Source organism: Lissotriton vulgaris, chromosome 10, assembly GCF_964263255.1.
Source record: "Lissotriton vulgaris chromosome 10, aLisVul1.2, whole genome shotgun sequence".
Lineage (NCBI taxonomy): Eukaryota > Metazoa > Chordata > Amphibia > Caudata > Salamandridae > Lissotriton > Lissotriton vulgaris.
In genome coordinates, this window is record NC_141698.1 from 35,497,640 (window position 1) to 35,511,710 (window position 14,071).

General features: G+C 51.2%; 1 protein-coding gene across 2 annotated transcripts in view; it reads left to right on the forward strand.

Moving 5' to 3' along the window:
• HDAC6 (histone deacetylase 6) overlaps window positions 1-14,071 on the forward strand; it is a 167,787-nt gene that overhangs the window by 104,097 nt on the left and 49,619 nt on the right. For both annotated transcript variants that reach the window (XM_086940369.1, XM_086940370.1), the window contains one exon: window positions 13,692-13,866. In XM_086940369.1, coding sequence (XP_086796495.1) covers window positions 13,692-13,866 — 175 coding nt within the window. The remainder of the gene's footprint in view (window positions 1-13,691; window positions 13,867-14,071) is intronic.

A 14,071-nucleotide genomic window follows, 5' to 3' on the forward strand; every position in this document is an offset into this window, starting at 1 on the left:
GAATTGAACGGACTGAACTCAGGACATTGTAGTGAGTGAACATAAGGGACCATGGTAGTCCCTGCACAGTTACGATCAGCATCTGAGATAGTGAAGCGTTTGATATGCTCTGTTAGCCCCGTGTTGCAGATCTTAGGTGCTGATGTCAAAAATGCCTCTCTGATGCCACTGTGCATATTTAGCGCTCCCACTTCTGTGTTCTGTTTAATCTTTGGAGTCCAACAGAGGTGTGCATTTCAACGGGACCCTTGAGGATTAGCAAAGATGTCACTTTTGGCTTAGAGAGATCTTTAAGATCAACGGGTTCCGTTATTTTGTACGATATAATTTTCTGCACCATCCAGCCTTTTAACAAGTACATATTATTTAGGTTTAAAGTATTTTATTGAAGCAGGGTGGGGTAGGACACAAGGGGGCAAGGAACAAGTAAACCACAGGAACCGCACAGCAATGTGCATTGTACAACAAGTACAGTAATGCAGTTACAAGTTTGCAAGAGGCCCCATCCGACTCGGGAGCATAGCTTTCGCACCTGTGGTCACATACAAACAACGAGGGGGGGGGGGGGAGAAAGGGAGGGACGGGATGGGGGGGGGAGGAAAGAAAATCAGGGGGGGGGGGGGGGGACCAAGAGAGAACGGAAGAAAAAAAGAAAAGAAAAAGGGGGGGGGGGGTGGGGAAGAGGGGAAGGGAAAAAGGGGAGGGGTGAAGGGAGGAGAAGCAACCCCGCTCCAAGAACCTACCTAACCAAACAGAACCCCCAACTACCTAACCCTAACCCACCCCCTGTACTGTGCCAATATCTACAGTCTCCGCTACATGCAACTCTCCGAAAATCCCCGCTATACAGTACCGACCCCACCCAATCAAGCAGGCGGGTCCGGTGGCGGTGTCAGCCTTAACAACCTAAGGTATCTAGGGCAGGTGATCTCCCGAAACTCGGAACATAACAGGCTGTGAAAGGGCTCCCACAGTTCCTCAAAGGTATCAGTATCCCCCAAGGCTACTAAGGACATCTTCTCCATTCCAAGGACATGCCATAATCTGTGCAGCCAACCAACTACAGAGGGAAGTGTGGTAGTGCGCCAGTGTATGAGAATATTCTGCACCGCTGACCCCAGCGCAATTGCGATCTGTCTACCTCTCTTAGATCTAAGGGGATACATCAGCCCATTCGGCAACCCTAGCAGAACATAGGCCGGGAATCTAGGCAGTTCTATCCCAAAGCATTTGTCTACCTCGCCCAAAACCTCTTCCCAGTAAGGAGCCAGCAGGGGACATTCCCATAGTATGTGTATTAGGGTACCAGTATTGCCACAGTTGCGCCAGCACGTCCCTGGTATTGCCCTGTCCATCTCGTGCAGTTTCTCCGGAGTACGGTACCAGTAGGTCGAGATTTTAGTGAAGGTCTCCGTAAGACCCGTGTGGTAGGCCGAGTGACGTGCGCGGAAGGAGATGTGTTCCCATTCTTTATGGCTCAACACGCGCCCGAGCTCACGCTCCCAACGTTCCCGACCGGGGTTGTGAATATGAAAGGAGGGGGGCTGCAGCATTTTATACAGGTCTGAGATCAGTTTAGCGTCCGACGTGCGAGTAATTAACCAACGCTCATACGCCGTGATTTCCCGGTGTGCCGCGTCGCGCACTTGGGGTTGTAATGCCCAGTGGCGCGCCTGCATGTATCGCATGCGCTCCGTTTCCGGGAGGCCATAATCCCTCCTCAGGTCCGGGAAGGGGACAACTCCCTCAGGGCAGTACAAGTGATACAGAGTGCAGCAGCGGGCCACCCGCCAGCGCTCATAAGCGCCCTGCTCCATCCCGGGGCCGAAGTCCGGGTTGCCAATTAGCGGCGTAAAGGGAGAGGGGAAGGTGGTAAGCTCGCACCTGGCAGCCACCGAGTCCCACGTCCGGAGCGGGACCCGCGTTACCAGAGACGCATAGAGATTGGGGGGTCGATGGGCCCGCTTCAAGAATGGTACTTCCTGCAGCGTCCTACCCGCCACCGCCTGGTCCTGGAACAGCCAGTGCTTATCAGACTCCCATCGGCTCCATTCCACTAGATAGCGGAGCTGAGCGGCCTGGAAATATTTCCGCAAGTCCGGTATCCCCAGCCCCCCGGATTCCGGTGACAGCATAGCGATGCTTCTCTTGATCCTCAGCCTGCGACCCTGCCTCACGAACCGCGCAATGGCAGTCTGTGTCTCCGCAAGCCACCCCGAGGGGGGCTGGAGCGGCAACGCTCTGAAGAGGTAAAGCACCTGAGGCAGGAGGGTCATCTTCACCGCGGCCACCCTACCCAGTAACGACAGCGTGCCCTTATTCCACCGGCCCAATTCCTCCCTGATTTACGCGCCCAGAGCCGCATAGTTGGCCGTGACCATCTCCGGGAGGGAGGGCGCCAATAGGATCCCCAAGTACGGGATCCGGTCCCTGGACCAGCTCAGAGGGTAAAGCCTCTAGTTCCGCTCTAGTGGCGTTAGTAAGCGAAATGTCAAGGGCGGCCGACTTCCCCAGGTTCACCTTGAAGCCCGCCACGTCGGCGAATAAGTTCAGTTCCTCTACACAGGCCGGCAGCGATCTCCGCGGATCATCCAGCGTCAGAATGACATCATCCGCGTACAGGCTGATCGCATGATGGAATTCACCCATCTTGACACCGACAATGTCGGGGTTCTGCCTAACCCTCTGAGCAAAAGGCTCCATGTACAGGGCAAAGAGCAGAGGGGAGAGAGGGCACCCCTGTCTCGTACCCCGCTCAATGGGGAAGGGTCGAGAGCTGCCGCCGTTCACCCGGACTACCGCAGAGGGGAACCGGTAACAATTGAAGATCAGATGACGGAACTTCTCCCCAATCCCGAATTTGCTCAGGACCTTCTCTAGGTAGGGCCAGTGCACCCTGTCGAAAGCCTTCTCCGCGTCTATGGACAGGAGCATCCTCTCCCCAGGGATCCTGGAAGCCTTCTCGAGGATGTGCGTCACCCTCTTTGTGTTATCTACTGTTTGCCTACCGGGCACGAAGCCCGCTTGGTCCGAGTCAACCTGGCCTGGGAGGTGCAACGCCAGGCGTGCAGCTAATATACTGGTGAACACTTTCAAATCTGTGTTCAGTAGCGAAATGGGACGGTAGGACCCACAGGCGGTCCTGTCCTTACCCGGCTTCGGAATCACGGAAACCGTGGCCTGGAGAAATTCGGAGGGGATGGCTCCCGGCTCTGCGAAGGAGTTAAAAAGGCGGGTCAGTAGAGGCGCCAGTTCCTGACAGAAGGTTTTATAGAACAGCGGGATAAAGCCATCCGGACCCGGGGCCTTGCCCAATTTAAGCCGGGATATCGCCGTGATCACCTCCTCGATACGGATGTCACGCTCCAGATACTGAGCCTGCTCCTGAGACAACGACGGGAGCGGGACCGAGTCCAGATAGGCCATCTCAGCCCGGGCCGAAGGGGCCTCCCCGGTGTAGAGGTCAGCATAAAAGCTGCGAAAGACGTCTGCTATTTGCTCATCAGCCGTGACCCTACCACCGGTCGGGTCCACCAGTTCCTTCACTCGGTGCTGCTGGTGTTGCACCCTAAGTTTATTAGCCAGGAGCCGCCCACACCGATCGCCCCCTGTATAATATTTGTGTTTCAGGCGAAGCATCGCATACTCCGCCCGGTCCGTGTCAAGGGCCGCCAGGAGTTTCCGTGCCGCCTTCAGCTGCCTCCACACCCTGGGGGCCCCTGTCCTGTGGTGAACCTGCTCCAGCTCCCTCACCTGCTGGGTGAGCTCATCTCTCTTGAGCTGTCGGTCCCTATTCTCGGCCGAGGAAATCGCTATAAATTCGCCTCGGAGCACCGCCTTAAGGGCTGCCCACTGTGTCGCACGAGAAGTATCCCCAGTATCATTTATGGTCTGAAAATCCAAAATGGCCGCCCGGATCTGATCCACCACCGACCGCCTGTGCAAAAGCGTGTCCCGGAGCCGCCAGACCCCTCTCGGCCGAACCACCGGGGGCAGAGTGAAAGCGCCCTCCACCGGGGCGTGGTCAGAAAGAGAGAGGACCCCCATGTCCACACTCGAAGCCAAAGGGAGCATTGGGCCCGACACAAGGAGATGATCTAATCGCGCATAAGATCTATGGGCATGTGAGAAGTAAGAGTATGCGCGGGTGGTGGGGTGGAGGTGGCGCCACATGTCATGCAGATCCAGCTCCTCAAGTCGAGTTCGAATCGAGCCCGAAAGCTCACCCAACTGGTGGCGCCGCTGCACAGACCTGTCCATCGCCGCGTCGAAAACCAGGTTCAAATCACCCCCCAACACTATGTGCCTATCAGAGGTGGATGCTACGTCCTCCAAAGCCCTGTGTAAGAATTGGTCCTGGTGATCATTGGGACAGTAGATGGTGCCAACAGTCAGTGCTAAACCCCCCATCTTGATCCTGTACACTAGAAGTCTCCCTTTCTGTTCTGCTACCTTGCACACGACCTCTCCCCTGAACCCCCTAGAAAACAAGATCGCCACCCCTGCCGTCTTGGAGGCGCTAGAGGAGAACAGCTGCGTGGGGAACTTAGGGGTACGCATCCTCGAGCAGTCCTTAGCCAGCAAATGGGTCTCCTGCAACAGACAGATATCCGCTTGTGAGTTTTCTAACAAGGATAACACTGCCCGCCTCTTAACCGGATTATTCAGCCCTTTCACATTGAGAGTAAGCACCTTAAGAGCCATCAAGGAGGGGGATCAATGGAGCACATGTCAAGAGGCAAAGCCCCGCAGGCAAACACAGAAGGCACCACTCGAGGCCTCAAAACAGAGCAACCTTGAACCGTCCACTGGCACAGTACAGTCCCCGAACCCCAACACCCCACAACTAGAAAACCCCCCCTTGTCCCCACACAACCAAATCTACACCATCCCCCGCAACTGGCCCCCCCTCTAGGCCCCAGAATCAAAACATCTGCCCGCCTGTCCCAACCCCATTCCCTGCTACTCAAACTTTTCAAAAAAGACATTGTCCCAGTCCGGCCCGTAACGGGCAGGGCCGTGGTAAATCAGTCTAGTGGACGTACAGCCACCTCCTCCAGCACTCGCCATTCCTCCCAGCCCACCCCCCGGATCCCCGCACCTGCAAGAGGAATAAGCTAGAGTAGACTCCCCCTGGAGTGAGTTCAGGCCGTCAGGGCCACTTCGCCGTTCGCCGCCACTCTGGAGGCCTCCTGGATGGCGGCCGCCATGTCCGCCCTGATCATGGGCGAGCCCGGACGCTCCGACGGAGGAGAGGTCCCCCCTCCAGCTTGCTGCCATCCGTCACGAGTGCTTCGCCTCCGCCGCGGAGCCGGGGTATCTGTATCCGATGCTGTGAGGCCCAACACCGCGCAGACATCCTGGAGGGACCGAAGCTGATGCAAAACACCGTTCCATCGAAATATCAGACGGAAGGGGTGCCCCCAAGAGTACTGTGTCCCTTGCTCCCGGAGGAAGTCAGTAGCGATCTTGAATGATTTCCTCTTCTGCAGCGTGACTGTAGATAAGTCCTGAAACAGGGTCACAGGGTGGTCCCGGAATCGGAAAGATTGCTGCCCTCGTGCTTCTCGGAGGATCCGCTCCTTCAAGGGAAAGTTCGGGAGGAAGGCCAGAATGTCCGGGGCGGGCGCCGTAGCTCTGCGGGGGCGGCCCACCCGATGTGCTCGGTCTATGCGGATCCGAAAGTCCTCCGACTCTCCCAGGATCGCACGAAAGAGGGCCACCAGATATGCAGTCACGTCCTCACCCTCCTCACCGGACGGCACACCGCGGACCCGTATGTTGTTCCGCCTGGACCGATTTTCAAGGTCCTCGGCGTGGGCCTGTAGCTCAATCTGCTGCTCCCGCAGTCGCAGGACCTCCTGCTGCAGATGGGTGATCTCTTCATCCCTGGAGTGACCCGCTTCCTCCACTGTGTTCACACGTTCCCCCAGGGAGTCCATCTCTCTCCTTACTTCGCGGACCTCCCCGGCCACCTCACGCTTGAGCGTTTGAAAGTCCTCCCGAAGGGAGCTAAAGAGCGATTCGAGAAATGATCTCGTCACCGGGGGTTCTCCGCCATCTGCTCCCCTGGTCGGGGCCGGGGAGGTCGTGGCGGGTTGGGATCCACCGCTGCGTAGGGCGCCGCGACCCAGCATGTCCGGCAAGGTTCGGTCGCCCCGTCGCTGTCCTCTAGCGTTCGACATCGCAGCTGAGTAGAGGACGTTGAGGGCAAAGAAAGCAGCTATATGCCAGCCGGGGGCAGCGCCACACAAAGAGCACCAGGAAGGCCGAGCTGCCCGGCCGGAGACCACAAAATGGCCGCTCTGTGATGTCGAGGGGCCAACGCCCAAGATGGAGAACCCCTCTCCGTCTCTGATCCGGGACCCAAAAATCACCAGTGGGCAAAGTCACGGTGCGATGGTCGCCGGGGCCCGTAGCCTCAGGGGGAGATCTGCCCCGGGAGCCCCGTTCCTCTGCTCCGCTCAGACGACCGGCCGGAGCGGCCTCTCCCAGCGGGCCTCTTCAATCCACGGGCTGGCGTAGTGAGGCGATGTCGACTCCGCCTCCGCTCTTCACCTCCGCTCCGCACAACCGCCGTCGGACAACTCCGAGCCGTTCGCGAAGCCGCTGCTGACTCCCACTCCGACAGTTCATGCGCCGCTGCGGGCTTCACACACAGGCGGCTGGGCGCTCCGTCACGCTCCGAGGGTCGGGAGACTCGCGGCTTCCGGCTCGCACACGGGCCATGCAGCGGGCCCCGACCCGGGCTTCGCCGGTCAGGATCTCACCCCCGACGGCGCAAACCGGGCTCAGAAGTCGCTCCACACCTCCACCGTGGGCACCAGGCTCAGTCGCCGCGTGATCCGGGGGGGAATCAGCGGTTGCAAGCGGTGCAGGGATTCAGGGGTCCGGGAGCTCTCGGCAAGTGCGACCTCTCAGCCCGCCATCTTGGCCACGCCCCCAGTACATATTATTTAATTCACTTCTCCGACTGTACTTAGGAGTTGTCTTAATTAAAGGGGTGGGGGGCTTGGTAACTCAACCTAACCATACTGAACTTCTCAACTTGGCTTTTTGAGTCCTAGATTAGGGTTATCTCCTTCTTCTGTTAGATTGCACAAATGTACCAATGAAATCTGGGGTGCTCAACAAGGACTTAATATTATGTCAAATTAAATCGATTTTCTATATAATGTATTAGAAGGAGTCATAATACTCTTTCTTGTGGTATCAAAGAGGTAGCCCCTCATCTGTTAAATTACATCTAATGTACTTTCCCTGTAGATGGCATTTAATGATTATGCCACCTACACAAATAGGCTACATAATGTGTGAATACATCTTGATTTGTATTTTCTTTATTTCTGGGTGGAGTCATTGCGGGTTGCTTGAGTGAACAGCCATCTCTTTCAAGGGTACTTAACACAGCGAGATCCTCAACCACTATCTTCAGAAGCTCATTACTGAAGTGAAGATTGTGATGTCTAATGTCAAATAGGGCACTCATAGTTTCAACTGCTTCTGCAAGAGGAGTTGATGACATTCACAAGTTCACTGTTCTTTTGTTTGTGGGGTTGAGAGTTATTCAAATTACATTGCTTGTTTGTGTTAAATAACAAAGTTATAATGTACAATAGTATTTGAAAAGTAATACGTCTTATTTGAAATAATCACTGTTGGTAGGTTTTTACGGCTGCCCCACGAGTGGTTGTACCACTAAGTATGTCAATGACTTTCACTTTGTTTATACAGAGAAAGATTTTGTTTGTACCCATATTTTGACTGGTGATATGGTCCGAGCTTACTTTGAATCTGGTTGCTACCTATAGTCTTCCAAATTAGTTGTGCACACTGTTAAAAGGATACCATATTGATTTATTTGTTTTCATCAAGCACTGCACGCCATTGCTTAACTGCCTTTGTTTTAGGAAGGAGGATAAAGGCAGATATTGAAATACGCAGAGTTTACCATGGTACTCAGAGATAAATGATAGACAACGAATTAGTTGTGTCAGATTCCAACCCAGTCTCTCTGGGACAAATCTGAAGATCCTGCACTATTTATGGCTCCCAGTTAAGAGAAGAGTTATTTTAAAATCCTTGTGCTTAGCCTTTAAAGCCCTCCACTCTGAGTGACCAGTCTCCATTAGGCATCTCTTCCATTGCTATATCCTGGCCAGAAATCTCAGACCGGCCTCCCAGGCTAATCTGGTTGTTCCCAAGTTTAGGAGGGCTACCTGGGGTGGAAAGAGTTTTGCAGTCACGACTGCTAGACTCTGGAATACCAAGCCACTTACCCTCAAAACCTTAAACAATCTGCTCACCTTTCTCTAAGCGCTAAAAACCTGGCTTTTTAATAAGTAGTTCAAATACGTTCCTTCATTACTCCGTAGCCTCGCTGCTGCCTGGGGTTTGCTACCCTTCTCTTCCCCATGGAGCTTCAGCGCCTAGACACCTGCGGGTATGAGTGCGCTTTAGAAACCCTATTTTCATTTCAGAATGAAGGCGGGTGGATTTAGAAGAGTCCTCAGGTGGGTTTTTGTGAGAAGTTGGGCCAAAAACGTAATAGAATAAATCCAGTTATTTGCAGCTCAATGATTTGCTGTTAAGGCGGGTGGGGTTTGTTCCTAAGCAAGGCAGCTCCCAGTGGATCATCTATTTACCTTTCCATCCCACCCATCCTGGTTCTCCCAGGGTTCATTGCGCTGTTGCTCAGTGTCACCTTATTGTAGTATCTCCCTTTATTGAAATGTAGTATAGCAACTACACAGAGGTTAGCCTAAACCTTTTGCAAGCATTACTCTACTGATTAACGTCGAGGTCTGTTAAAGTACATCAGGAACCGAATCTAGGATGGTACCAAGTAATGTGGTGGTAGTTTTCATTCCATTAGTGCCCATGGATGCACTCAATTCTGTTGCTATCAAAAGATAAAGATTTGATTGTGAGATAATTTGCCTGAATTCTGGTACTTATGGGCCATAATTTAAAACCGATATATCCAAAATTAAGAAATATTGTTATACCAAAAATAACATCAAGGGTCCCCTAGGTACTGCTAGAGCTACGTGTTTCATTCAATCCCCAACAATTACAATCTTTCAAACGTCAGCATGAGCCGAATGTAAAAACAAATATGAATTCCATACATACATATAAAATATATTTTATGAAGCTTAAAAATGTGCTTTATGTATAGTTTTCGATAAAATACATACATATACAGAAACAACAAAATATAATCACAAAAGAATTCAAAGACGAAAAGTCAGCAGTCATTTTAAATCCGAAGCACAAGGAAACAAGATCAATCGTAAAGTTAAGGAGGTGATATTGTTTGAGTTGCCCTCCACATATATACTTTGAAAAATGTGGAATCTTGATCAGCTACTGACCTAGTAAGCTCTAAAATCAAGCGAAAGGAAAAGAAACCTAGTGTGGAGATAAACTGAGTTGAAAATGTAGCCATCGCTTTCTAGGACACAAAAGCAGCTTTGGCGGTGGAGATAAAGAAATTCCCACTGAGGGTATTTCCCGGTTACGGGCTTTTAACCAGTATGTGGAAATTTGCAGCTCCTATTTAATATTCAGAATTTTAAAAGAATGAGATGGGTTTAGAATAATAAAGCTGGGGTAGCCTTACTTGGAGTACAATCAAATTCCGGGTCCAGTAGAAATTACCTGAAGTAAAAAAAAAAAGGAAACCAGATAAATTGTCTATTTACATTATGTCTCGAAATCACAAACATAAGATAAAAGCAAATTATTGTGGATGATATAAAATTGTCGCACATAAACATGTCCATAATTTAAACTTCACAGTCTACCTGCAGTTATCAATTTTATGTGAGAAAGTGGTTCATAATTGTACAGTGATGTATTATGGGAGATGTGAACATTTTTAAAGGCTGATTAAGTTGTCTGTTTTTTTTTTCATGTGGTGGTTTTGTTGTGTCTGTGTGTTATGGATGTAACAAGTATTTTCAATGCAATAGGTCTTGCATTAGCGAGCGTTTAAGCTATTGGCATTGTAAATGACAATGCCTTTTATTTGTGTGTTTTTAAAAGCAACACATATATAAAAGGCATTGTTGTTTTTATTGGCAGGAGCTCAAACTCTCGCAAATGCGAGAGCACTTTAATGGTGTCTGCGCCCCTTTTTAGGTCTCGCACCTGTCGACGCAGCGCGAACGCTATCGCCAGCGAGTTCGATTGTTGCTGACTTGCCTCGGAGGTGGGACAGGAGATGGGCACGCGCAGGGCGATTGGAGATTGGAGCTGGTGCACAAGCACGTACAGCTACGCAGGTGTGCACATCTCCTATCCCCCTTCCGTCCATGCAAGCCAGCTGCATACAGTAAGTGCGGCAAGAAACACACACTCACACACACGCACCAGCCGCCCCCAGCCAGTGCACGCGTACTCGTCTCCCTCAACAGCAAACAGACACACACGCACCAGACGCCCCGAGCCAGTGCACGCCGTTGTGTCTCTCCCTCCGGCGTTTCAGCCCTCGCTCTCCGACTCGACCCGCTCTCACCTGCTGAACCCCAGCAGCGCCTGCTTCGCCGAATTCCCTTGTTTTTTGTTGTTTTATTTTTTTGCTTTAGCCCCTCCCTGGGCCGCACCAGCCACGCAGCACTTATTCAGACGCCGCTACTGGGCTAGAGCCGCAGGGCACGCCGATGTGCACGCTCACGCCGTGCCTACAACGCGCTTATGGGGTTTAAAAGAGCACAACGTGGGATCGCGACCACTCCCGGCGGCCCACCTCTCCATCAGGTGGGTGTTCTCGCTCGTGGACTCTCAGCACCAACACCACAGTCTCCAGCCCCAGCTTCGTTGAGGCGGTATCAGCAGGTGCCCTTACCAGTTCTTTGTTCTGCCGCGGGGACACCGGCACAGCCCGGTCAGTATTGGCGCACGAGCAGGCACACGTTGCAGGCCGGCACCCATCTCCTATGTGTGTGTCCAGTGCCTGGAGTGTGCCTCGGGGCCTCCCACCGGCGTAGGCTGACAGTCGGCGCCTCCCACCAGGGTTCGTTTCAGTATAGCCTGCAGTCCCAGCGTCCGCCGCTGCTGTTCGCTTCCTTTCGGTCATGCCCCGACCGAGCTTCGAGTCGGCCCGCCAATCACTTGGATCAATTTCTTCCCCGTCACGCCGGGTGACTGCACCAACCCCCCCCTCCCCACGCCGGGTGCCAGTGCCAGCACAGCTCCCTTGGGTGCCTCCGCAGTTTTACTAACAACAAAAGAACCAGGGGTCTATAACAGAGATTCAAGTACTCCGAGCTGCTGCAAAACTCCTACATAAGTGAGTTAGGCGCTAATAGAGCTATATAAGTCTCTATATCAGAATGTGTGCCAGGACAAACCTGTCGAAGGACCTACTGAGATTGTTGGTAAGACCCGTACAGAGATGTGTTGGATTCCCATCAAATAGGTGTGTCAGCATGGAGGGGGACCCTCCATAAGGGAGCCAGTCAGTCCCTCTGACCTTCTACGTTCTATATATAAAGGGCTGCGTGGTGTTACGGTGAACATGCTTTGCAAATTTTGCCAATGAACATATGCTTGCTTTCCAATTGCATAGGTCCAAGAATGTCTTAGGTGCAGAGCCGACAGTGCACGCAGGTACTGGCTGCATAAATCAGCACCGGCACTTGTGGTTTAAAATGTGTCCGGCGGCTCTATAGCATGCAACGTTACCTTTGTAATGTGAAACTTCCAGACAATTAAGAACCTGCTGCCCCGCCACAAGCCTTCATTCCGTTCCACAAACTCCCTGCCCTCTTCTTCCATCTCAACTAACCTCTGACATCCTTAGGCCCGCAGCCATCCACCCAATCACCCTGGAGGCAATCAATCAATGTCCCGCTGCGGGCCAATCGGAATCTCAGCGGGATGCTCAAGCATCCTGTGCATACCACTTAATCTATCGTTGCCTAAAAATGAATGTGTTAGGCAGTCAGTCTGTAATGCAACTGCTGCTAATGAAAGTAAAGCCACCTGATACCTTCGGGTCGAGTTTACGCTATTAAAACTGCAAAAACAAAAAAAACTAGATCGGTTGGGTAGGGTCAGCCCAGCGTGTGTGAGACTAGCAGGAGGGCGGAGGGACTTCACAGAGTGCGTGCGCTGAGCAGGGAGGTTTACAAACAGCATGGACCTCGCAGGCAAGGGGTTGGTAACTGAAGTGCAGCGGGCCGAAAGCACTGAAGTAAGGCCATATAGGTGTTTTCAAATCTTGACTGGTGCTTCGCAGGATACACGTGCTGTCAAGAATGGTGGTTTCAAAAGAAGAATTATAATTTTGTTTTTATCTAGCACACGTATCGTTTCTGAGCACTATATATAACGGAAGTTGCTGTTTCTGTAGGTTTTTGACATGGAGAGGCTGAGGGAATGTAGTGCAAATGCATGCTTTGGGCTTCAATCCAAGTGGTGACACGTTAGCACACAAGGGGAATGCATGTATGGGGCTCGTGTATCACAGGGTGGCTGGGACACTTCCGCCATCAAGAGGCATACAGAACACGACGACTGCAAGTTTGGATATTGTTTATATTTGTGTCCGATTTGTTTTTTTAACATCTTAAGGACATGTAACTCAAGAGTACGCCGAAACAGCTCAACATGATATCAGACATTATGTTGGAAGCGTTATTCAGATTGAGATGCTTGTCCGGCTGGCATGAGCTGGCAAAGCCGCTGTAAAGTGTGTGCTGAAAATGCTAATAAAGATGGCTTTAAAAAACAGGCATTTACAATGCAATAGGTCTCGCATTTGGAGAGTTTGAGCTATTGGCATTGTAAATGGCAATGCCTTTTATTTAAATGTTGGTTTTTAAAACATAAATGAAAGGCATTGTCATATACAATGCCAATAGCTTAAACTCTCGCAAAAGCGAGACCTATTGCATTGTAAATGCTTGGTTTTTAGACACTGCTCGCATATTCAGGTTACAGTGAGCAGCGTCTAAACAGAGGGGTGTGGCCAACATTAAGGTGAAAGCCCAGTAGTGGGGGGAAGAAAATTGTAAAGCTTTTGTAGCGCAGCCAGTAAAGCGAAAGCTGACCGCGCCGTATATTAAATAATTATATGAGTACGGCAGTTATAGTTAAAGTGGACCACTCTGTAATTTGAATAAATACATCACTTTAAAAATAATAGTGGACGGGTGATGCAATGACGTGGGTGGAATAGGGTAAGAGCATTAAAGAAAATAGCGCTCACCAACTTATAAAACAGACCATGTAACAACACAAGTAAAAGGTCCAGTTGTTATGGGAGGTAACAAATGCAGACAAGGAGGGACTAACAAGCCTAATAACGACTTGGAAGCCAGCGTTTACGAAGAACAATGACACAAGCCAATTAAAAATATGGGCAGAGAGTGGGCGAAGCTTCAAAGCCATACTCCACTACTGCATGCCTCTCAGCAACGCATGTGCTGCCCAGGCTCAACCTAAAAATAGTGTGTAAGAGTAATAAAATAAAATAAAAATGCTCCCAGGCGTGTTTTTATTTTACATTTGGCTCATGCCGAAGTTTTGAAAGATTGGAATTTTTAGGGATTGAATGTAACACTGTCCCCTTGGTTAGAGGGATTGGTTTATATTGACTGTATGAACTATTGATATAGTCAGATGTTCACAACTTTGGAGTGCCCATTACAGATAAACACTTTTCTCCCTGAATGTGGCAGGGAGGCTACAATCTTTCATCCATCTCTGAATCCATGACAATGTGCACACGCACCCTTCTGGGGGACACCTTGCCTGATCTCGGAAAGCTGCGTCCCCCTCAGCGCAGTGCCCAGCTGTCCGTTAGCAACACTGTGCGGGTGCACAAGAAGTACTGGAAGAGCCTCCAGCTGCAAGGTAAGCATCTATGTCTCTACAGCTACAACCATGTATGTACATGATGGAAAGACAGGCGCAGGAGTACGTCAGTGGTACCTCTTCCTTGACATGGTTTTCTTTGGAGGGGGGGATACTCTGGTACTAAAAGTTCTCTTTCGGGAGCTCAGAATGCAACTATTCCCTCTGAAAGGTGCTTCACTAGGCCCAGGCGTGAGCAGGACTA